The 24,493-nt window shown below is 44.7% G+C and overlaps 1 protein-coding gene and 1 long non-coding RNA gene across 10 annotated transcripts in view; one reads left to right on the top strand and one right to left on the bottom strand.

The window, feature by feature from the left end:
• GTF2IRD1 (GTF2I repeat domain containing 1) overlaps window positions 1-24,493 on the top strand; it is a 234,448-nt gene that overhangs the window by 86,053 nt on the left and 123,902 nt on the right. For 4 of the 8 annotated variants that reach the window (XM_074189368.1, XM_074189369.1, XM_074189367.1 and 1 more), the window contains exons 3-5: window positions 8,117-8,258; window positions 17,156-17,302; window positions 23,614-23,797. In XM_074189368.1, coding sequence (XP_074045469.1) covers window positions 8,117-8,258; window positions 17,156-17,302; window positions 23,614-23,797 — 473 coding nt within the window. Of the gene's footprint in view, window positions 1-8,116; window positions 8,259-12,401; window positions 12,925-17,155; window positions 17,303-23,613; window positions 23,798-24,493 lie in introns of those variants that run through there. The other 4 variants (XM_074189373.1, XM_074189371.1, XM_074189370.1 and 1 more) reach the window with 4 other exon arrangements.
• On the bottom strand, window positions 1,543-12,572 carry LOC141488916 (uncharacterized). Of its 2 annotated transcripts, none has more exons than XR_012468847.1 (4): window positions 12,344-12,572; window positions 8,011-8,313; window positions 7,397-7,477; window positions 1,543-2,127 (listed from the first exon to the last, which is right to left on the bottom strand). It is a non-coding gene; the product is annotated as an uncharacterized LOC141488916 (long non-coding RNA). The 2 variants fall into 2 exon arrangements; XR_012468848.1 differs by having other exon boundaries at window positions 12,353-12,572.

Here is a 24,493-nt window from a genome sequence, read left to right as displayed (position 1 = left end):
ACCCCTGCTGCTGAGGAAAAAAAAAAGAAAAAAAATCTTTATAACAGATATGCATAAACAAACAAAATAAATTCATCCATTGATCCTTATTTTATGGTTGATGAAACTAAGCCACTTAGAAATACTAGGTGAATGGCCTGAGGGCCCATGGAAAGTGAGTATCAGAGCCAGGATTTGCACCACCCACCCCCACACACACTCCTTCTTCTCTACCACACTGCTCCCCAGTCTAGCTCTGTCTCAGTTGCAGACCTGTGAGATGGGTTACAGATGTGAGTGTCCACCTTGGACTAACCATTTCAGGGAGGGCCCCATATCTTTAATTACTTCACCCTCCTTTAGGAAGGACCTGCTCTTGTTGCATCCCCATATTTCATGCAAGGGTACCCTTGAAGAGAGAGGCGAGAAGGCTCTCTCACTAAAACTTCATCCTGCCCTCCATTGCTTGCTCCCCTTTCCATGTGCAAATTGGGACCCTTGAGATGTTAGTCCCCTCAAACTCCTCAAAGCTCCATAGGAGAGTGATCTTGCCATGTCTGTTGTATGAGGGCATTTGAATCAGATGACCTCTGAACTCTCTTCCAGCTCCTGTCTGGGGGCCATCATAGCTTTCAAGCTTGATGATCAATCATTATCAGTCAGTGAACATTTATTAAATGCCTACTGTGTCTCAAGAACTGTGCTAAGCTCTGATCATGCAGGGGCTTGAAGGTGGCAGCTGCTGCCAATTACCCTGGCAAAGACACCCGGCTGTCTGCCTCTCTCCCTGGGTTGCTCGCAGCTATCTCTTCTCTGGAAGCTGAGCCAGCTCAGACTCGTGGGCTGATGTTTCCACACTGGGTCTCTTCCTGCGGAGCTCTCAACAGAAGGAGATTAGGAAAGTCAGGTGAGACTCCTGCCATGGCAGAGCTCGCAGTTCTGGATGAGGTCCAGGACTTTCCCTGGCCACTGGTTTCTATTCCCTTCTCTAGAGCTTCCCTAGGGAGAGTCTATCACTCCTGAGCAAATCTCAGGGTCAGGAAGTCCCAGGTTCAAGTTCATCCCTGGGCAACTCACTTAACTGGGAAGCTCTCCAAGAATCAAGAATATTGGTCAGTATTGGTTGAGAAAGATTCCTCATCAAGAATTCCCTATATAGGCTGCTATGTACTGCAGCGGATAGTCAGGAAGCAAGTTCAAATCCGGCCTCAGACACATACAAAATGTAGGACCCCGGGCAAGTCATATAACCTCTGCCTCAGTTTCCTCAACAGTAAAATGGAGATAATAGAGATAGCACTTCTCTCCCAAAGTTGTTGTGAGGATCAAATGAGATAATAATCATAAAGCCCTTGGCCCACAGAAGGGATGAATAATAATGCATGCATATTATGATTATTATTATTAACAATAATATTAATTATTGCTTATTACCCCTTCTACATTGTTGAAATGCAATCTAAATTTTTCAAGGCATTGCTCTAGGTGCTAGGGATACAAAGAAATGTTTATTCAATCTTTTAATGGTAGAATAGCTTTCAGACAGCTCCTGAATCCTTCCCTCTTTTCCTGGGCCTGAACTGTCTGACATCAGGAGAGCCTGCCTGCATCAGGGGCATTATCCAACCCCTCCTAGGACCTGCTTCTATTTCCAGCCTGCCCCAGTCCTTGAGGAAAGATCTCCCTATGTTCTCTTCATTCTGAGCATCCCTTTTCTTTAGCTACTTGGATGAGAGAGGCAGCATGGCAAGAGAGAGATCAGAGATCCTAGAAGTCCAGAAGACCTTGATTCAAATCCTGCCATAGCTATTTATTAGTTGTGCCGTATTTGGAACCTCTCTGTTCTTCATTTCCTTTCATCTCAAAAAATGAGGCAAAATATTTGATCCTTTCCAGTTCTAACTTCTAAGGGCCCTTGATCTGTGCCTAAGGCAAGGGTGCACATATGACTGTGTGTGGTCTATAGATCACACCTAGGGGATGCCTTGTGTTGAACAGGAGAGCTTTAGGCTTCTTGGAATCACTCAGCACAATCCCCTTGGTCCTCCTTTATTCTTACCCTCCAGCCCAGTGGAGATCCAGGAGTTGAGATGTCTGAACAGTTGACGCTGATTGAAGATCTGAAAGGTCCTTTGAGACATCCTGCTCCTGTGATGGTCACAAAGGCATACAGAGTGAGGAAAGTCCTAGACTTTCAGACCAGAGGTCTGGGTTCAAATTCTAACCCTGACCCTGACTAGCTGTATGACCTTATGCAAATTTCTCCATGTCTCTGATTTTCTATAAAATGAGGTTAATGAGTCTATGGCAGGCAGGGGAAAGCATATCTGCTTTTACTTGTCTTTCTCTTATGGAATGGAAGCTCACTGAGGTCATGACTGATTTCACTTTGGTTCTTTGGATCCCCAGGCTTTGGTACAAAATGTTTCCTTAACAAATGCTTATTGATTTGATTCCTTGGTTGATTGAAAAAAACACTGATCTAGAATTCAAGCCAGTGATCCCTTCCCCCTGCCTCAGTGTCCTCATCTGTAAAATGAGAGAGTTGGAGTGACTGTCTTCTGAAAGCCCCTTCGGACACTAATTCTATGATCCTACCTTCCCACAGGGTTAGTGTGCTTTGTACCTTTAAAGTGCTGACAAAGGTAGATTATTTTTATTGGAATTCTCATTAACGGTAAGATTGCGGCTGAACAGGGAAGCGGAATCCTCACCTCCAGGCCATGCCAGCCACTTTGTCTCCACATCTTCATTATCTTCCTACTAATTTTTTTTTGTAAGGCAATGGGGTTAAGGGACTTGCCCAAGGTCACACAGCTAGGTAATTAAGTGTCTGAGCCGCATTTGAACTCAGTCCTCCTGACTCCATGGTTGGTGCTCTATCCACTGTGCCACCTAGCTGTCCCGTCTTCCTATTAATATTGATGAAGGAAGCCATCTCACTTATTGACATGGGGGTTTCAAATCATTTCTGTCGCTGCTGTTCCTGAGAGTTTCTCAAGGCCAGAGGGAGAGCATTGGGTTTTTAATCTTGAGAACAAAAGGAGATAAGTCACATTCTTCTGATGTTAGGTTCCAGTAAAAAACTTACATAAGGCAGCCTCAATTACATAAACGAGATGGGGTTCCGGCTAAGTGTCTGAGCCAAGAACTTTTTTTTTTTAAGCCATGAAATTAAAAGCCAGGGGAGAAGTGACCCAACACAAGTTTATTTTTCAGTGTCTGTCTGGGGCTGCCTGCCCTGAGGCAGAGAGATGGCTTTGGGGATCCCTTGTTGCCATCTAGGGTTCCCCAACCCATTCTTCCCTTACAACAGTAGTCTCCAAAGCAGAGTTCCCCCAGTCCATTTGTTCACGAGACCCTCCTCTTCAAGTCAAAATTCTTTCTTCTTCCCATTCATTTCTGGCAAACTTTTTATTTTGAGGGGTAGGAGAGAAATGTGGGCCACCTGTCATTTCATCAGTTTGGAGAACTCTTGGTATGGAAACTATTTCCATCAATACAGAGCAGCAACTTCTCCATATCTGTAGTCTCTGAGAGTTTCCCAGGGTCCTAGCCGGCAATGGCAGCAGCATCTTGCTTCTTACTGGTTATTTATAAGGACGAAATTTTAGCTCTAGAAGGGACGTTATAGGATTCATATAGGTGAAATGTCTTGCCACAGTGAATAGAAGGAAGACAAAGGAGTTCTGCTCATGAGGGCAGGGTTTCCTGGACTGTAGAGTGGTTGGAGTCTACTACTGTCAAGGGAGCCCAGGGGTCCCCCAGATGATAGCAAGGAGGGATTTTTTCAAAGCCCTCATTTTCACAGTAGACAAACTATTGGATGTAGAATCAGGAAGACTTGAGTTCAAATGCTGCCTCAGGTACAAGTTGTGTAATCCTGGACAGGAAACTTCTGTCTCTTCATTCATAGAATAGGGGTAATAAGATCACTAACCTCATAGGGTTATTGTGGGGATCAGGTGAGACAATTTATGTTAAACACTTTGTAAACTTTAAAATGATATATAAATGCTAGGTATTGTTTTTATAGATGGGGAAATTGAGGGCAAGGGAAGTCAAGTAATCCTGGATCAAGTACAGAAAGAAGAGTTCCTTCCTGCCACTGAGGCAGGGTATGGCTAAGTTGGGATATGATTAGGTTGGAACGACTAGACTGGCAGGCTTCTCCTCTCCCTGGAGAAGGTGTGAGTTGAGAAATTTAAGTCCAAAAGAAGAAAAAGTTTCAATAAATTTCTGGATGTTCTCTCATTCAGAGGACTCTGGGAATTTGGGGCCCCATCCTTAAACTCAGGTTGGGAGACAGCAACCTACCTTGGCATCTTCATTTCAGGCAAGATCCTGGATGAGAGTCTTGATGACTCCAGGATAGGCTCAGTCATTCATTCACTTTGCCTAGCACCATGCCTCTGAGATAGCCAATGTTGAAACAGCCCAAGCATCTTCCCATTTAAGAAAAAACTAAATTAATGGGAATCAGCATGCTATATTGGAGAGACCACTGGATGTAGGATCAAGAGTCCCAGGTTCTGATTCCATCTCAGGATATCTACTTGGTATTTGACCTTCAACTTTCTGGGCCTCAGTCTTCTCATCTGTAAAATGGGATAGTGATGATCTTTGTAGTCACTTCCTTTTGTGTATACTGTGGGGAAAAGTCCTTGGCAAATTTGAAAGATCTCTGTAGTTGTCAGTTTGTTATTTCTTATTTGAGTTGTCTTCTATTTAGTCCCAGGCATCAGTCTCTGCTGGGGAAAGAACACTGATTTCTGTTTTGTTGTTGATGATGATGATGGTGGTGATGAGTGATGATGGTGGTGATGATGTTGATGCTAAATGAATATGATGGTAGTATAACTTGCCCTGGCATCAAATGACTTGAGTTCAGATTTTTTTCCTAGATCCTATTTTTTTCTTAGTGCTCTTTTATTTTATTTTTCCAGTTACATGTTAGGAAAGTTTTTCAGCATTCATCCGCATGCACATGTAAAAGTTACACAATTTTCTTCCAGCCTTCCTTCCTACCCCACTCCCCTCAGAAGTGAATAGACTAGTGAACATTGTCATGTACATTTGTGGTTACATATTAGTCATTTTTGGTATGAGGAATTAGGACAAAGAAAAGAAAGAAGACCAAGGGATAGGAAGGAAAAATATAAGAGAAATTTTAAAAAAGAGAACATAGTGTTCTTTCAGATTTTGGTGTTTGTTGTTTTTTTGTTTTGTTTTGCTTTAGTTTTTTTCCCATCATCTGGATGTGGATGGCTTTGTCCATGATAGATCTCCAGGGTTGTCTTAGCTTTCTCAACTGCTGAGAGGAGCTGCATCCATCAAAGTTGATTAACTCACAATGCTGCTGTTAACATGTACAATTCTCTTGGTTCTTTTTGGTTTTTTGTTTGTTTGGGGTTTTTTGTTTGTTTGTTTGTTTTTGTAAGGCAATGGGGGTTAAGTGAAATGCCCAAGGTCATACAGTTAGGTAATTATTAAGTGTCTGAGGTCAGATTTGAACTCAGGTCCTCTGAACTCCAGGAATGGTGCTCTATCCACTGTGCCACCCAGCTGCCCCTGTTCTCTTGGTTCTGCTCACCATCAGTTTCTGCAGTTCTTTCTATGCTTCTCTACAGTCTGATCATTCATGGTTTTTATAGAACACTTGTTCTCCATAACATTCATATACTATAACTTGTTCAGCCAATTCTCAATTGATGGGTCTCCCCTCAATTTTCCAGTTATTTACCCATACAAAAAGAGCTGCTAGGAATATTTTGGAACATGTGGGAGTTTTCCCATTTTTTTTATAATTTCTTCTGAATAAAGCCTAATAGTGGTATTGCTGAGTCAAAGAGTATGATCAGTTTTATTGCTCTTTGGACATAATTCCATATTGCTCTCCAGAATGGTTGGATTAGTTCACAGCTTTACCTAGGTTTGGATCTTACCCATGAAGCTTTCTCCCCAGGTGTCCTTGGGCAAATCCCCTCACTTCCCTGCTCCTCCATTTCTTCATCTGTAAGACCTCTGAGGCCCATGAGCCCATGATGTCTAAGGGCTTCCCCCGCCCCAAATCTGTGTTTATAAGATCTCTGATCCATCTCTAGGTCTTTAATCCTAACATTGATAGTCATAACTTAGATGCATTTAATGATTTCAGAGACTTCTTTCCCAGTAGTCCCAAGAAGTAAGGAATACTAGGACTATCCCCCCATTTTACAGCCATGAAAACTGAGACTCAGGGTGATGCAGTGACTTGCTTTGGTTATAGGTGAGACTTGACCTCATGTGTCTTCTTATTCATCATCTAGCCGTTTTCCTCTTCCTCTGTTGCGTGGCTCCAAGTATAGTGGATGTTTCTCGTGCTTCTTCCTTTTCGTATCTTATTTCCTACCCACAAAGATCTAGGGAGATGGCACCTGACTATGGGCTGCCCCCTTCTTCCTTTAAAAAGTATTTAAACAGCAGACAGGGAAGAGGGGGGCGGAGAGGTCAAGCAGTCAAACAGGTAGTATTTATGAAGCACCTACTAAGAGCCGGGCTACTGAACTCTGGAGCGGAGTTACAGAGACAAAAATGAAAGAATCCCTACCCTCAAGGAGCTTGTCAGCTCAGACTCACTTACTGAGAGTAACTGGCCTGGCTAGACTTTGTTCAGAGTCCAGACCCTGACTCCTAGCCTGAGTCGCCTTTCTTCAGGCCGCTTTGTTATAACCTTAGAAAGGATTAAAATGCTGCCTGACAGCAGGATTGCGCAGTTGAGTTGGACAGCAACTGAGCTTCCACTGGAGATATTTGGCAGAACACGGGAGAGGCAGGCCAAGGCCAGCCCCGGGGCCATCTTGCAAGGTTGGGGAAGTTGATATTCCATGGATTCAACTTTGTCAAGTCCAACCACCATCATTGTCACAGCTTAGAACCCACCTTGGCCACCAAGTGCTCTTCTCCCTTCCCCACCTACCATCATTGTCACAGCTCAGAACCCCACCTTGGCCACCTAGTCCTTTTCTCCCTTCCCCACCTACCATCATGATCACAGTTTAGAACCCATCTTGGTCACCTAGTGTTCTTCTCTCTTCTCCATCATCAAAACCAACCCTGGAAGAACTCTGATCAACTCAGTGACCAACCACAATGCCAAGGGGTCAATGAGGAGGCATGCTCTCCATCTCCTGACTGTAAACTAATAGGCTATCTCAAGCTTCAGAATCCAAGCTGAAAAATGCATTAAGACTTTTGGGACATCATCTGTGTGTTTACATGCATTTATGCATATTTTATAAACACACATATTTCCTCTGTGTTTTTTGTGTTTATATTCCTATGCATGCATGTCTGTATATCTCCACAGAGCATGCCATGCCTATTTATGGATATATATAAACCTGTTTATATAGACATACATGACAAATATACTCACAGGTATATGTATGTATCATGCCCACTGTGAAAACTTGTTTTGTTTGACTCTGCCGATTAAATCCAAGAGTGTTGTTCTGTCCTTTTGTTTGCCAAAAAGTAAAAAAGTGGGAAAAAAATTTATGTTAAAAAACCCGCAATAAAATACCCCACAACAAGGCAGCTAGGTGGCACAGTGGGGGTGGCTAGGTGGTGCAGTGGATAGAGCACCGGCCCTGGAGTCTGGAGTCCCTGAGTTCAAATCCGGCCTCAGACACTTAATAATTACCTAGCTGTGTGGCCTTGGGCAAGCCACTTAACCCCATTGCCTTGCAAAAACCTAAAAAACAATACCCCACAAACTCATCCACACTGAGGTAATAGTGATTGATAATGGTTAAAGTATGTGACCCCAAATTTGAGTGGTAGGGGTGGGGGTCTACACTGTAAGGAGGACCAAGTCTTAAATTGAAAAGGTAGCCTACAGATATCTATAGACCAATTGGGGGATGGGCCCTGGATCAGGGCTCTGTTTCGGGATGGATGACTGGGGGTGTTTCAGCCCACGAAGGGGTCATAGACTCTGAGATTCGATCTAGAAAGGACCCCAGGGGATACTGATTGCGACCTTCTCACCTGTAACATGGAAAAGTGACTTGCTCAAGGTCACTCAGGTCATAAGCATATGGGATGATGTCAGAATATGATTAATGGACTCTTTCCTTCTTCTTCCCATCTCCAGTGCTCCGCACTTTCCAAACTAAATGCAGAGGTGGCCTGTGTCGCGGTCCATGATGAGAGCGCTTTCGTGGTTGGGACTGAGAAGGGGAGAATCTTTCTGAACTCAAGGAAGGAGCTGCAGACAGATTTCCTCAGATTCTGCCGTGAGTACCCGCCGATCATTGTCCTTTGGGGCCTTATTACCAAGCTCTTCATTTTCTGGTGAAAGAAATTAAAGCCCAGAGACTTGGGGCTCGGCTAAAGTCACACAGGAAGGAGGCTGCAGGGCTGGGACCCAAACCCCCAGCCCCTCCACTGGTTCCCTCCAGAAAAGCAGGTTGATTCTGTGACCCCAGCTCTCTGTTAATGATGGGTGGGTTCAGCTCTGTCTGACCTGTGGCTCCTAGTTTATTGGTCTCCAAGTAGAATTTTGTGGGTCAAGACTGACCGTGCAAATAATCTCTCTCACCCCTCCCCGCCTCTCTCAGTCTCTGTTTGTCTTTCTCTCCCTGTCTCTCTGCCCCTCTTTCTCTTTTGCCTCTGTGCCTGTCTCTGTCTCACAGTCTCTCTCTTTATTTCTGTTCTTGTCTCTCTCTCTCTGTAGTATGTGTGTATGTGTTTCTGCCTGTCTCTGTCACACACACACACACACACACACACACAACCATGAGCATCATTAATTAGCAAGCATTTATTCAGCCCCTGTTCTGTGTGGGGTTAGAAAGAAAGATCAACCGATTACTATTTCTTCATCAAGCATCTGTGATGTATTGGCACTGCCAATCACTGTGCTAATACAAGTATAAAAAAGGAAATAGTCCCTGCCCTCAAGGAGCTTATAATCTAATGGGGAAAGACCATAAAACTGGGGCGACACCCCTTCCCCTTTCAGGAAGGTATGGGGGCAGGGTATAAAACTCGAGGGTAGCCCAGAGCTCCTCAGAAAGATCTGAATTCAAATCTAGTCTGACAGTAACTGTGTGACCCTGGACAAGTCACTTCACCTGTTAACCTCAGTTTCCTCATCTGGCAAATGAGCTGGAGAAGGAAATGGCAAATGATTCCAGTATCTTTGCCAAGAACACCCCAAATGGGGTCACAGAGAGACGAACATGATTAAACAATAGCCAGTAGAGTCAAGCAATACAAGGTCATTACAGAGATAGGACAAGCAGTTTAGGGCATCAGCAGAGGTTTGGAGAGAAGTTGGGGTGTGCCTCCCTCCTCCAAGCAGAGGTGAGGTGGGGGTCTGGGGGTGTGGAAAATTACACGTAATGGTAGCGTTTCTCAGAATGTTGGTTAGAGGTGCTGACTGTTGATGCCATTTTTAAATATTTCACTATAAGAAGGTTCTCAGGGAGGGAAAAAGGGAGAGATATAGCAATAGAAAAGGAAAGGAAGGGGTATAAGAGCAAAAGAATGCTGGTTAAAATTCATTTTTAAGAAATGATCATAAAAATGGTGGCTGAGTCACACTGGAAGGAAGAGACAGAGGTTAAGGAGGAGACGTTGCAGGCAAGGGCACAGCTAATGCAAAGGATGGAGGCAGGAAATCACATTTGGAGTCTCTTAGATGAGGGTTAGCCCTTTTACACAATAGAGCTTGGGAGTTCGAATCAGCAAGGCGGGGCCTGGTGGTCAAAGGAGTTAGAAGCCAAGCAGAAGGGTCTTTATTTTATCTGAGAACCCCCAAGTTTACTGAATGGCCTCTCCACACCTAACCCTCTCCCTTTCTCCCTCCTCATCATTTTCCCCCTAGAGATCTGGTAGAAAGAGAGGATGGGTGAACGGCCCGGGCTGGCTGGTAACCTTTGATACCAGGGGCTGGACCGTTTCCTGGATGGTCTCTGCAGGAAGGAGATTAGTAATTAGGGCTGGTTCCACCCGGCCATGCCAGGGTGAGAGACCTGATTTCAGTATCTTTGGCTGAAGACTTTAGGTAAAGACTTCAGGGGCCATCAAAGTTATCCAATCCCTTCATTTTATGGCTGAGGAAACTGAGGCCAAGGGGGATAAAATGAAATGAGTGGCCTATGATCACAGAAGGTCGTAGTGACCTGCCAGAATGGAAACTCAGGGTTAATAGTAGAAAAAAGGTCACTGGGATGGCTGGAAATTCTGTTGGTCTTCAGGGAAAGGTCCCAGCCCCCCAATTAGCTATTCTGTGACCCGGCTGAGCCCCTTCCTGGCTCTGTGGCTAATCCCCGAGGTCTCTTCCAGCCCTGACATTCCTCTTCTCTGATTCCATGAAAGCAGGAACACCTGCCCTTGAGGAGCCCAGCTGCTTGTCTGTCTATTTATAATTGCGCTGGTTTATTTGAGGCTTGTGGCTAAGAATGCATCTTCACACAATCTCCTGCTCCAATTCAGGCAAATGTGGGCAGCCCTGGGCACTTGGAGCCGGCCCCGGGCTGGGCAGCAACTTCCTGGCCGACTGGACTCGGGCCTTCATCAGAATTGGGCAGATCGGTCCACAGTTCCCATGAATGAATGAATTCCTTGGACCTCCCCTCTGGCCACTTAGAAAGAAGATCATCCTTTCCATAAAGAGCCAGAGAAATAAGACCCAGAAGGCCAGCTCATTTGAGCAATCAATCCACAGAAATTTTCTGGTGAAAGAAATTAAAGCCCATATGATGTAATAAAAATAATAATAAATAACAATAAAGCTAAACATTGTTCCAATATTATTTCATCTGATCAACCCTATAAGGTTATTCCCCTTTAAATGTGGAAAGTGAGACAAACAGAGGTTAAGTGACTTGTTCAGGGTCACACAGCTAATAAGTTTCAAGCTGGATTTGAACTCAGAGCTTCCTAACTATAGACCTAACCCTCTAACCATTTGGCTGCCTAGCTACCCATGCTTGTTATGACACTAGGAGACTGGAGAACCACCTGAGTTCTAGTCTCAGCTCTAGTTTGTGACCTCAGACAAGCCATTAGCCTTTCTGGGACTCAGTTTCTCCATTTGTAAAAGGAGATTAAGCAGATATCTAGTGTCTAAGTCCCTAAATACCTTGTGGTATGTGATTATGATGAAATATTTCTGTACCACAAGAGAAAGTGACTACAGAGAAGTCTGGAAAAACTTAAATGAACAGATGGCAAGCAACATAAACAGAACCAGAAAGACAACTGATATAGGGATAACAGTGAGAGAGAAATGAGAGAACAGCATCCCAAGAAGGAAGTGAACACAACTTATGTAATAGCTAGCATCAGCTTCCAGAAAAGAAGAGGAGACAATATGGGCATCTCCCTCCCTTCACTAGATGAAGGATATTGTGGGTGGGGAATGTGGCCAAATTCGGTGGACCTATGAGTTTCCTTAAGTTGCTTTCAAACACTCCCCCTCCCCTTTCTTTTTTTATTTATTCTTTATTCTATTATGAGGAATGGTTCTCACTGAAGGGAGAGAATATAGAAAGGAAAAGGAGATAAAAACCAAAGATATTAATGAAAATTTAAAAAAAAAAGGAAGGGGCTTAGACTAGATGTCCTCTGTACTCATATACAACTATGATTATGTGATGCAATGGAGAGTCTAGGGAGTTTGAATCAGAGAATTTGAAAACCAGCCTTTGCCATTGACTATCCATTAACCTTGGACAAGTCACTTCATCTTTCATCTCATTTTCTTCCTCTGTGATATGATTGGAGAAATATTTTTTGAGTGACTACTCTATGATAAGCACTATATTGGGTACTAGGGATATAAAGATCTAGACAAAATAATTCCTGCCCTCAAGAAACTTACATTCTACTTGGGCAGTGGTTCTTAACCTGGAGTCCACAGATTCCCAAGAGGTTCCTGAATACACTTCAAGGAAGTGTCCATGAACTTGGATGAGGAAAAAATATTATTTATTTCCACTAACCTTTACTTTTTTCTATAAAACCTTGGATTTTATTTTATTTATTTAAAATATTATTCCAAGGAGTCTGTAGGCTTCATCATTTTGCAGAAGAATAAAGAGCCCTGTACCAGGGCAACCATTAAAATAGCCAGAGGTGGAGAGACAGGGAAAACATTCACAGAAATAGGGACAAGAAGGAAGGAAGGAAGGAAGGAAGGAAGGAAGGGAAAGAAAGATGAGATGGGTAGAGAATGGGATTTGAAATGACCTAGAAATGTCCTTAAAGCCTCATCCACTCATATTACAATCTCTAAGGACATTTCTAGGTCATTTCAAATCCCATCTCTTGACTGTTAATACCTTTGTTGACAAAGGGCAAATCAAATTACCTCCCTGACCTTCGGTTTCTTCTTCTGTCAGATGAGGGAGTTAGACGAGACAACTTCTAACTCTTTCATTCTGCTCAGAGATGTTGTGACTGGCACCATGGAGGATACTGGGATGAGTAAGAGATGGACTCTGCCCTCCAGCAGACATACAGGATGTACATCATATGGCTAAGGTTCTATTTTTAAAATTATTGATATCTTTTATTTTTACACCACTCACATTTTCCAGTGTCTTTCTCTCCTTCCCCCTCCCAGAGAGCCATCCTTTATGACACAATAAATAAAGGGAAGAAAAACCAGTCCAGCATATAGAAAGTATCTGACATCATATACAGTGTTCTGTACCTGTAGTCCCCCACCTCTACAAAGAAGAGAGGGAGGTGTGGCCCAAGCTCTCATCCATCAGATGATTATTACAGCACAGGGAGACCGACCTCACTGCTTATCGGGAAGTTGGAAAGCAATAAGAAAATGGAGTGTAATGGAAAAAGAGCCATAGAAAATGGTATTTAGAAGTGGGAGGAGCCACAGAGGTGTATAACTCAACCTTTTCATTTTACAAATGAAGAAACTGAGGACCAGTATGTATGTGAGGGAGGCATGGGAGATTTGTGATTTATCCAAGGTCACATAGATTATAAGTGGCTCGGTCTTCTTTCATTGCCTTTAGGAGTTGAGAGAGTGGGCCACTAATTCACTCTTCCGTTTCCCAGCTTTGTGACCCCAGCAAGTCAGTTCAAGCCTCCGAACCTCAATTTTCTCATCTGCAGAATGGAGATAGCATTACTTAACTCCCCTACCCCATAGGGTAGTCCTGAGGAAAGCACTTTGTAACCTGAGAACACTCTAGTAAAGGGAGCTGGTATCATTTATATTCATTAGGTATTTTACAGGCAGGATGACTTAATAGACTGTTGGCCTCAGAGCCAGGAGGACCTGGGTTCAGGTTCCATCTCTTTTTATAATTTGAGGCAATTCTTTAAGACTTTGATTTGTGGGGAAGGTGGTACCCTGCACTAGTAGAGGAAGCCCCCTCCTATGGGAGTCCCTATACCTTTGACTTCTCAGGTCCCATCCCCTCATAGATGTTCAGAGAAAGGAGAGGTCCCTGTGTGGCTTCACTGAGGTAGGACTTAAGTGACCTTTTCTCATTAGGCCTGGAAGGCCAGGTTTGGCTGGAAGGGGCAGAAAATTCCCAGCATGGGTTCAACTTGGATTTATTTAGTTTCCAGTTTTTATAGAGTGCAACTGAGTGAACTTTTCACCCCAAGCCAAGGTCTTGGTGGGCAAGTCTTGGAAAATGGCATTCTCCTATGGCAGTGGCAGTCCTTAGACAAGAGCACAAATAGAGCTCCTTCCTTCTATGCCATTGGACTCTCCAGTTGTGCCAAGACCCTCCAGACTTTGGCTCATCACTCTTTTAAATGTGGCCCTAGGAGGTGGGAGGCGCTAAGGGAAGAGGGCAGGCAAGTGAGAGATCACGGAGCCTTCATCTGGACTATTCCCTACTACCCTAGTGGGCAGCTGGGGAGATGATGAAGGAGATGTCCCTGGTGATCACTGAGCTTATTAGGAGATGTTACCATATCCATTTAAAAAGGGGTGGTGGGGATCAGGCAAGCCTCACCATGTGCAAGATTCTCATTTCCAAGATTAGTGATTATTTTTAAAAACATTTTGCTGAACTTAGTAGATGAAGCAGGGGTTGTACAATTCAGAGACAATGGTTCCAATCCAGGGACATGACTGTGATTGATTATCATTAATCTCTCTGAGCCTCAGTTTCCATATCTGAGAATGGGCCAATAATGCTTGCATTTCTTACCTCAGCAGATTGCTCTAAAGAAAATGTTAGAGCAGTGGGTATTAGTTAAAGGTATTGCTTTGTTTGGTTTGGTTTGTGATGGTCCAAACCTGTGATTTCACTGGGTGATTTTAATAGTGAGAAACCCTCTCTTCCAATGGAGATTAGAATCTTCTCTACAACTCATAGTCTTTGAGAGGTGCCCAAGACTCAGACTTCCAAAGGTCATATAGTGACTATCTTCTTGGCTGCTTCTTTCCATGGGAAAAATAAGGCTGCAAAAAGATCCATGGGGAGATGATTCCATCCCCTTCCCCTTGGAAATCAGAGGATCCTGGAGCTAAGACTAAAAGAAACTATAATGAGACCAGTGAGTCCATTATATAGATGAGGAAACTGAGGCCAGGAAAAGTAACTTATCCACAGTCACAAAGACAATAAGAGGCAAAACTCAAACACAGATCTCCAAATCCAATGTTTTCTGCACTCGAGTGAATCAATTAGCAAGGATTTATTGAATGCCTGCTGTGTCCTAAAGTGTATTCTAGGACTCCTCGCAAGAAAGAGGATTCAATTTAAAGTGGGTTGGTTGGCTTTGGATGCCACCCATGGGCTTTTCTCCCTGGGTAACTAAAAGAGCTTCATTCTAAGTTGGTTTCCCCCCACAAATAGCCTTATTATTTGTGTTTTATATTTGTAGTGCAGCTGCTTGCTCTACTGTTTTTTTCTTCTTTGACAGTATTTTTCCCAATTTGGGTTTTATTACTATTTTTGAAGAGAAGGGATCAATTTGAAAAAGAGGATCCCAGGGGCGGCTAGATGGCGCAGTGGATAAAGCACCGGCCTTGAAGTCAGGAGTACCTGGGTTCAAATCCGGTCTCAGACACTTAATAATGACCTAGCCGTGTGGCCTTGGGCAAACCACTTAACCCCATTTGCCTTACCAAAAAACCTTAAAAAAAGAAAAGAAAAGAAAAAGAGGATCCCTTCTCCTTTCCCTATGGACTCAGTCTCATTGTTTTCTCCTGGCTCTCCCTGCCTCCAGTCTCTCCTTCCAGTTCACCCAATGTAACACTGCCAAGAGAAGCTTCCCAAAATACAGTTCTCCCATTACTCCCAGAAGAACCCTCAATGGCTCCCTACTACTCACAGACTTTGGTTTAAACTCTGACTTACCTTTCCTCCCTCATGAGGTCTATACTCCCACAAATCAGCTTGCCTCCCCCTGCCCTGCTCTCCATATTGCTCAGACTGTTTTCCGTGCCGGCTGCTTACTCATTTGGTAAATATTTATTGTCTACCATTTACCAGTCATTAATGTTCCTCATTCTTGTATTGACAGTATTTTCCCATCCATTATCTTGTTTGATCTTGAGTAACAGTTATGTTACTGCTGAAAAAATAGTTTCACAGAAGTCACACCACATCGCCCCTCTTCCCTTTAATTAAAGGGAGCTTGTTGGCTGAGTGAATCGTAATCGTGGTCTTAAGAGGCATGGAGATCTGAGTTCAAATGCTGCCTCAGATACCTATTATCAGGGTGTCCTTGGGCAAGTCACTTTACTTGTTTGCCTCAGTTTCCTCATCTGTCAAATGGGGAAAATAAGCCTCACAAGCTTTTCTCAAATGAGATAACATAAAAACTCTTTTGCAAATTTGCAGTTTTATATAAATGCTAATTATTAATATTAGTTCTTCCTGCTAATTTTTCTTCTACATGATTCATTTTTTTTCCTTTTGAATTCTCTCCCTGAACCCCTTAAAGATGGAATTTTTAAACCTAAGATCTGGGGAGGCTGGATTTCTCAGTGGATAGAGCACCGGCCCTGGAGGCAGGAGGACCTGAGTTCAAATCTGGCCTCAGACACTTAGTAATTACCTAGCTGTAGCTGTGTGACCTTGGGCAAGCCACTTAACCCCATTGCCTTGAAAAAACCTAAAAAAAACCCCTTAAGATCCACAGACCCTTTAGGAGGTTATAGCTAGATTTCAGGAAGTCTGTGAACTTGGCAAAAAAAAATAGTTTTATTTCATGAACCTAATTGAAATGCAACCTTTCAGTTATTCAAGTATATGAATCTGAGAAGGGATCCCTTCTTCTCCAAGAGGGGCTACAGGAAAAATATAGAACCCCTCCCTTGCCTTAGAGAATTGGGTTCTGGGGGCAGCAATGGAAAGAGCACTGGTTCTAGAATCAGGAGACCTGAGTTCAAATCAAGCCTCAGCCACTTGATATTTACTAGCGGTGTGACCTTGGGCAAGTCACTTAATACCACTGCCTCAGGAAAAAAATCAGAGAGAGAGAGAGAGAGAAAGAGAGAGAGAGAGAGAGAGAATTAGATGCTGGCCAGTTTAGGACAATCACTTTCTTCCATTGTATTTGTATGAGTTCATACAAATCCAGATCTGCCTTCTGACTTTGAGGGAGCCCTGTCTTATTCCACTATTCATTCCCCTTAGGGGATGTTGGAGAGAATCAGACATTCCCCTTACAAGGAGATGCTCTAATTTATTGTGCAGAAAACTGAGAGAACAGCCCACAAACCTACTGGAAACCATAGAAATCCTTTGCAATGGCTTAAGCATTAGGAGAAGAAGTAACTTATTCTAGGACATATAGCTAATGGGTGCCTTAGGCAGGATTAGAACCCAGGCCTTCTTAACTCTAAATAAAAAAAGAAAATTCTTAACTCCTTAAGCTAAGGAATTAACTCTTTAAGACATCTACCTGCCCATTCAAAGAATCATAAAAGTGAAAGACCTCTCTCCTTTTTTAACAAAGGTGGAAATTGAGGCAAAAGAAGAAAAACTATTTGCTTCTGGTCATTCAGTGAATCAACTAAAAACATCCATCTCTCCAGTATCCCAGGCCTAAGCACTTCCCACTAAATTGACTTTCATGAAGGAAAGCCTAGATGAAGAGGAAATCAGGGTTGGAGGGACCAGGGCCTCGTGGAGTGATGGGAGCAGGACATTATCATTGTCGCTTCTTGCTTTTTATCCTGCAGGAGGGCACCAGAGAAAAGAACCCGAGGTGGAAATCCCCAGGAAGGTTCGAGAATGCAACCGGAATGCTCAGCGGATCTCCCCAGACCAGGGCTCGGACGTCTACCTCCTGAGGAAGATGGTGGAGGAGGTGTTTGATGTCCTTTATAGTAAGTTCCTTCATAACTCCACATGGGGCCCTTGGGACCTTTTTGGAAATGTCTTCTCCAGTCAAGAGGTCCAGGTGATGCTTTGACTGGGTCAGTCTGGGTGTGGCTGCCACATCTTGGGACTGGCCTTCCTGGAACAAGTCTAGAGAGTGACCGTCACTTGTCCAATGGGCTTCCTTCCCTTACCAGTGGACAGACTTTATAAAGTCATAGGATCTCCAGAGGAAAGAGGGAGCCTCAAAGGAATTGTGGGATCTAGAGCTGGAAGAAGCTCAGAGACCTTCAGCCTCCTGATTTTACAGTTGGGGAAATTGAGACCCTGAAAGATTAAATGGCTTACCCAAGTTCAGGCAAGTGAACTGGTTGGTCACATTAGAACTTTGAGCCTCTTGACTCTAGGGGGCCACCTGTCTGCCCCATGTCTTGGTTTTTGTTTTTGTTTGTTTGTTTGTTTGTTAGGTTTTTGCAAGGCAAATGGGGTTAAGTGGCTTGCCCAAGGCCACACAGTTAGGTAATTATGATTTGAACCCAGGTCCTCCTGACTCCAAGGCTGGTGCTTTATCCACTGCGCCACCTAGCCGCCCCATGTCTGTTTTCTTGAGTGGCCAAACATTGCCAGTTGTTCTGTCATTCAGGTCATAGGGTTCAGGCTATGTGGGTTGGATTAGATGAGCCAGGTATAACCTCAGAACTCTTCCCTGGGACCTTTTTTTCCAGCAAGGGGACAAAATAGAAAGACCACATATCCTCAGCCCCTAGGGATAGTTCAGACTGGCTTTGGGTTAGATTTTCTGGCACTGCAATCATTTCATTAAGTAATGGCACTCGGTGAAGGGAATGGAGTTTTAGAGAGGTATTGGGAAGAAATGCAATCAGTCAATGTGCATTTATTAAGCACTTGTTGTATGTTAGCATTGTAGGTGCAAAGAAAATCAAAAACCTCTCCCTGCTCCCAAGCTGTGTACAGTCTAATGGGGCGATTACCATGAAAATTCCATGTATAGAATATATACAGACTGTGTGGAGGTGATTGGAGAGGGAATGGTATTAGTAACTGGGGATCCAAGACCGCATCTTGGTGGGATTTAAGTAGAAGTCAGCGAAGCTTTGGAGGCAGAATTTAAGGGGCAAACTATTCCAGACTTGAGAAGCAGCATTGCAAAGTACTGGAGGCAGGAGAAATGAATGGAGAGCGAGAGAACCAAGGGTAAACTGAGGCAGGGGAGGTGTAAGAAGGCTGGAAAGGGCCCAAGTTGTAAAGGCTTTAATTTACCCATTATTTTAACCTAGAAGTAAAAGGATTCATTGTAATGCTTTCCTTGGGAGGGAAATGATGTCAGACCTGCCCTTTAAGAGATTCTCCTTGACAGAATGAAGAATGGATTGGAATAGGGACAGTCTTGGGAAAAGGGGACCAATTTCAAAGAAATTCCAGTAGTTGTCCAGATAAGAGATGATCAGGCTTTGAGCTAAGGTTGTTGCCGGATGAGTGGAGAGAGGGGATGTATGTGGTGAAGGCAGAAATTATAAGATTTAATGGCAAATTGCATATGGTGGACTAAGTGCAAGTGAGAGTATGACGGCTGCAGATCTGGCAGACGAGGAGAATCATGGTGTCCTTGATATTGAGAATTCAGAGGGGAGAAATATTGGGGATGGGGGGGGGAGGTTGCATAATAGATGCTGTTTTGAACATGTTGAGTTTTAGATGTCTTTGAGACCTCAGTTCAAGAAATCTGGTAGGTAATTGGAGATGCCTATTATATCATATTCTATTCTGTTACCATGTTATATCATATCATATCACATTCTGTCATGCCATGTTATATTATTATAGGTAGCTGGATGGCTCAGTGGACAGAGTGTTGGACCTCAAGTCAGGAATACTTGACTCCAGATCTGGTCTTAGACACTAGCTGTGTGACCCTGGGCAAGTCATTTGACCTCTATTTGTCTTAATCTAATGTAGAAGGAAATGGCAAACCACTCCAGTATATTTGCCAAGAAAACCCCATGGTGCATAGGGTCATTTCGAATTGGACATGACTAAACAACAAAAATAATAAATTATGTTAATGTTACATTATGTTATATTCCATCAGATCCTAATAGCTCAGAGAAACTAGGGCTATATATACCGACTTGAGAATCTGCATGGTAATTGAACTCATGGAAGCTGATGGAATCCTCAAATGAGGTGACTTCCTCAAGTAGCACAGCAAGGTTAGCAGTAAATGGGAGTCAGAGGCCCATCTAGTCTTGGGACTGTGGAATGAGCTATCTGAAGTTGGAGAAAAAGGGAATGGGGGAGAGACCACTGTCTGAGCATCGTAGGAGCCTAGGCTGAGGAGTTTGGATTGGGTGTTATGAACAAGAGGAAACTACTGTTAGAAAAGAGAAGGGGGCTAAGGGCAGAGTCTTAGGGGAGCCCACAGTTAGAGGGCATCATCTGGAGGAAAAAGAAGCAAAGGAGGCTGAGAAGGGAGTAGTCAGATAGGTGGGAGTGATCCAAGAGACAACAGTGTCGGGAAAATCTGGAGAGGTGAGAGTATCCAGAGGGAAAGGTGGTGATGAACTGTATCGACCACTATAGAGAGAGGTCAAAGAGTCTGGGAAGTGAAAAAAAAAAGATTTGGCAATTAAAAGGTCATTGGTAACTTTGGAGAAAACAATTCTGGTTGAATGGTGAGGTCAGATCCCAAATCCCAGAAGATTCTGAAGCCAGTGAGGGACAGACGTAGAGGTTTCTATTGTAGTCGGCCTTCCCAAGGAGTTTAGCCACAAAACAGAAGGGAGCTATGGAAAGCTAGCTCGTGGGGATGGGCAGATCAAGGGGGATTTTGGAGAGATGTTTACAAAGAGAGAAGTTGATGCTTCCTATGCATCCAGATTGACTTCATCATTGGAATCAGGTAGTTACCATCCCCCCCCCCCCCAAGAAAGGCTTTCTCACCGATTCCATGGTGAATTAGAGAGACCTTGACCATCTCTAGGGCCAGGTTTATGCCAGACTCTTTGGAAGATCTTCAGAAGATGGGAGAGTCTGTGCCCTTGAGTGCCCTCTCAGCCTTGTTGGGCAGATGAGATGTGTATACAAACTACTTAAAGAACAATATGGTGATCTCTGTATGAAATTATCTCCTCTAAGTTCAGAGGGATATAGATTTAGAGCTGGAAAGCTCATCGGAGGTCCTCTAACCCAACCCCTAATTTACAGATGAGGAAACTGAGGCCAATAAAGAGAATTGATCTGCCCAATGCTGCAAAAAATTGGGGGGAAGGGGGTGGTTAAATCCATACCTTGGGATTCTAGGAGCAGTTCTCTCTCCACAATGTCAGAGCCATAAAGGACCTTGAAAATAACCTGTTGTTTTACAGACAGGGAAACTGAGAGAGGGGGAAGTAACTTCCTCAAGTAAGACAGCAAGGAGGTTAGCAGTAAATGGGGGTTAGAGGCTTATCTTTTCTTGGTCCTATGAAATGAGAGCTATCAGAAGATGAAGAAAGGGGGAATGAGGAGAGACCGCTGTCTGAGAATCCTAGGTGCCTAGGCTAAGGAGTTTGGATTGGGTGAACAAGAGGAGCAAGGGCATGCCCATCTTGGTCCCCAACCCTCTCACCACTGAACTACTTTCCAGTGGATTCAAGAATTTGGGCTAGGAGGACACCCTGTCTGGGGTCTGGGCACACCACTGATGTTCACCGTGACCTTCTCCCTCTGCACTGGGGCAGGAGGCCACCAGGAAGTCCGGCACAAGCTAACTGTGTGATTCTGGACTAGTGGCTTGACCTCTCTGGGCTTACGCTTCCCATTCCTCTTTAATGTGAGGGAGCCGGACTGGCTGACCCCCTGAGGCCCTCTTGGAATCGCCATGATTCAGTGATTCCTGAACAAAAGTCAGGTTGGAAATTCTTGTTGCCGACTTAATTAAAGTGTTCTCTGGCCCAGAGAAGAGAGAGAGGAGAAAAAAAAAGGCAGCAAGCCTAGAAGGCAGAGCTCGCTCATTGGTGCACGTCACACCCCATTAGGCTGCGCACTGAAGCATCTCACCAGGCTGTTGGAATGACTGGGGACGCCAGGAGGGCTGCAGAATGGGGTGCAATCGGTTACAGATACAAATGAGCTCTCTCTCCCCAGCCCTGATCTGAACCCGCCTCCTCCCTCCCTCACACACACACACACACACACACACACACACACACAGCCAGGGGATCAGTCGGCCCCTTTTCTCCAGCATTGTGATTTGGCCTGTCATATGACAGAACTAAGGAAGAGGCTGAAATCCCAAGGCTCAGCATCCCTGGCTGGAGTCTCTTCTCCCCGTTGATAAGCCCTGCCTTCTCTCTCCAAACTCAGAACCTTCTTTCTGTCTCCTCCTTCTTTCCCTCTTCCTGTCTTTTTCTGTCTCTTATCTTAGCCCGGGGCCTAGCACTTAATAAAGATTTATTGATTATTGATTGATTAATCTCAACCTTTTATTTCCTCTCTTCTTCCCCTACTTTCTTTTCCCTGCCTTCCATCTCTTTCTTTTCTCTAGTTCTCTCTCTCTCTCTCCCCTTTCCCTACTTTCTCTGTCCTTCTGATGCTCTCTGTTGTCATGGTATTTTGTGTGACCTTGGATAAGTCATTTAAACTCTGAAACTTTAAAGTCTCTGAAAGAGTGGGCTCCAATTTCTTCTAAAGTTCTTTCCAACTCTGTGGTCCTGTGAGCCCCTCTGTGCCTCAGTTTCTCCATCTGTATCATGAGGAGGTTGGACTAGATGGTTTCAGCAGTTCCTTTCAGCTCTTGAGCCAGAATGTTTCCTCTCTTCCACTTGTCTCCCACAAGAGTCTAGGTCTTCATTCTCTCTCCCATGTCTCTATTTCTCTGTCTTCATCCTTTCTCCCCAATACCTCTGTCTTCATCTTCTCTTCCCCATGTCCCTGTCTTTCTGTCTTCATCTCCTCTCCCCCATGTCTCTGTCTCTGTCCCTGTCTTCATCCTCTCTCCCCCATCTCTCTGTCTTTGTCCTCTTTCCCCCATGGCTCTGTCTCTGTCTCTGTCTTCATCTCCTCTCCCCCATGTCTCTGTCTCTATCCCTGTCTTCATCCTCTCTCCCCAGGTCTCTGTCCCTGTCTTCATCCTCTCTCCCCCATCTCTCTGTCTTTGTCCTCTTTCCCCCATGGCTGTCTCTGTCTTCATCTCCTCTCCCCCATGTCTCTGTCTCTGTCTCTGTCCCTGTCTTCATCCTCTCTCCCCCATCTCTCTGTCTTCATCCTCTCTTCCCTATGTCTTTGTCTTTCTGTCTTCATCTCCTCTCCCCCATGTCTCTGTCTCTGTCCCTGTCTTCATCCTCTCTCCCCCATCTCTCTGTCTTTGTCCTCTTTCCCCCATGGCTCTGTCTCTGTCTCTGTCTTCATCTCCTCGCCCCCATGTCTCTGTCTCTATCCCTGTCTTCATCCTCTCTCCCCAGGTCTCTGTCCCTGTCTTCATCCTCTCTCCCCCATCTCTCTGTCTTTGTCCTCTTTCCCCCATGGCTTTGTCTCTGTCTTCATCTCCTCTCCCCCATGTCTCTGTCTCTGTCCCTGTCTTCATCCTCTCTCCCCCATCTCTCTGTCTTTGTCCTCTTTCCCCCATGGCTCTGTCTCTGTCTCTGTCTTCATCTCCTTGCCCCCATGTCTCTGTCTCTATCCCTGTCTTCATCCTCTCTCCCCAGGTCTCTGTCCCTGTCTTCATCCTCTCTCCCCCATTTCTCTGTCTTTGTCCTCTTTCCCCCATGGCTTTGTCTCTGTCTTCATCTCCTCTCCCCATGTCTCTGTCTCTGTCTCTGTCTTCATCCTCTCTCCCCATCTCTCTGTCTTCATCCTCTCTTCCCTATGTCTTTGTCTTTCTGTCTTCATCTCCTCTCCCCCATGTCTCTGTCTCTGACTTAGTCTTCATTCTCCACTCCCCTTGGTTTCTTCACCTTTGGGTTGGGTTGGGAAGAATGAGAAGGAAGTTGGCTTTTCTTGGGTCTCCTTTCATTCCTCTAAAATAGCTCAGGAGAGCAGGAGGCAGCACATTTGGGGCACTGTCCTCCCATCCCCTCCCCAGAGGTAACTTAGGGGTTATTCAACTGTAAAGTATGTGGTTCCCCAGGGGGCTTGTTGGGTCTGGTTTTCCCTGGATCTTGGCAGTGGGGAGTAGTCAGCCCCAACTGGGGAGGATCAGGCCCCAAGGCCTCAGGCACCAAACGGCTTCTCATGGCTCTGGGCCCAGCCCAGCTTTGGTGGTCCTCTGTGGCCCCGGCCCTTCTCACCCGAGTACATCTTCCCCTCCCTCCCTGCCTAGGTGAGGCCCTGGGAAAGGCAAGCGTGGTACCCGTGCCCTATGAGAAGCTGCTGAAGGAGCCTGGTTCACTGGCCGTTCAGGGGCTACCTGATGGACTGGGCTTCCGGAAGCCATCAGATTATGACCTCAAGGCCCTCATGGCCATCCTGGAGCAGAGCCACCGAATTCGTTTTAAGCTCAAGAGGTAAGTGTACCCTTGGAAAGGGGAAGACTGCCTGGAGCAAGGGGAGGGGAGTCTATTCCTTCAAGCTTTCTGGTTCAGGCAACCATAGTTTACTAGAGAAGACATGGCACCTGTCCACAGGGAGTCCTTAGTCTGGTGAGGGAGACACACCTCCCTCTCCTTAGAAACAACTGCTCTAATGGGGGATACTCAGGGAACCCCTGGTCTGATAGAGGACATGAGAAAACATCAGAAATTCCACCAAAAACATATCCAGAGGTACAAATTGATATAGCATAATCTATGTACATAGTGTTATAAAGATTTAGAGCCCTCCAAGTCAATTAGGTTAGTCAGAGAAAGCCTTCTGGAGGATGTCAACTTTGAATCCAGTTTGGTAGGAGCTGCCAAAAGAAGCAGGGTAGGTATGTTGGGTGGCAGATACGGCCTGTGCAAAGCTATGGGGGTGGGAATAAGCTTCTGGTCTGTAGAATGAAGCTAAACAGGACTGTTTGGGCTCAAGAAGTCTTGAGTCTTAGCAGGAAAACAGTGAGACATGAGTCTGGTGAGATTAGATGGTAATATGGGAAAATGAGAACTTTAGAGAGAATCTGAAGCCTCTGAATACACGAGCCATAAGGAGCCATTGTCAGCTTCAGTGCAGAGTGCAATTCCTAAGGGAGGAAATTCTCTTTACCTTCTCAGCAACTCTCAGCC

The sequence above is a fragment of the Macrotis lagotis genome, chromosome 5 (assembly GCF_037893015.1).
Source record: "Macrotis lagotis isolate mMagLag1 chromosome 5, bilby.v1.9.chrom.fasta, whole genome shotgun sequence".
Lineage (NCBI taxonomy): Eukaryota > Metazoa > Chordata > Mammalia > Peramelemorphia > Peramelidae > Macrotis > Macrotis lagotis.
This window is presented reverse-complemented; position numbering and strand designations above follow the sequence as displayed.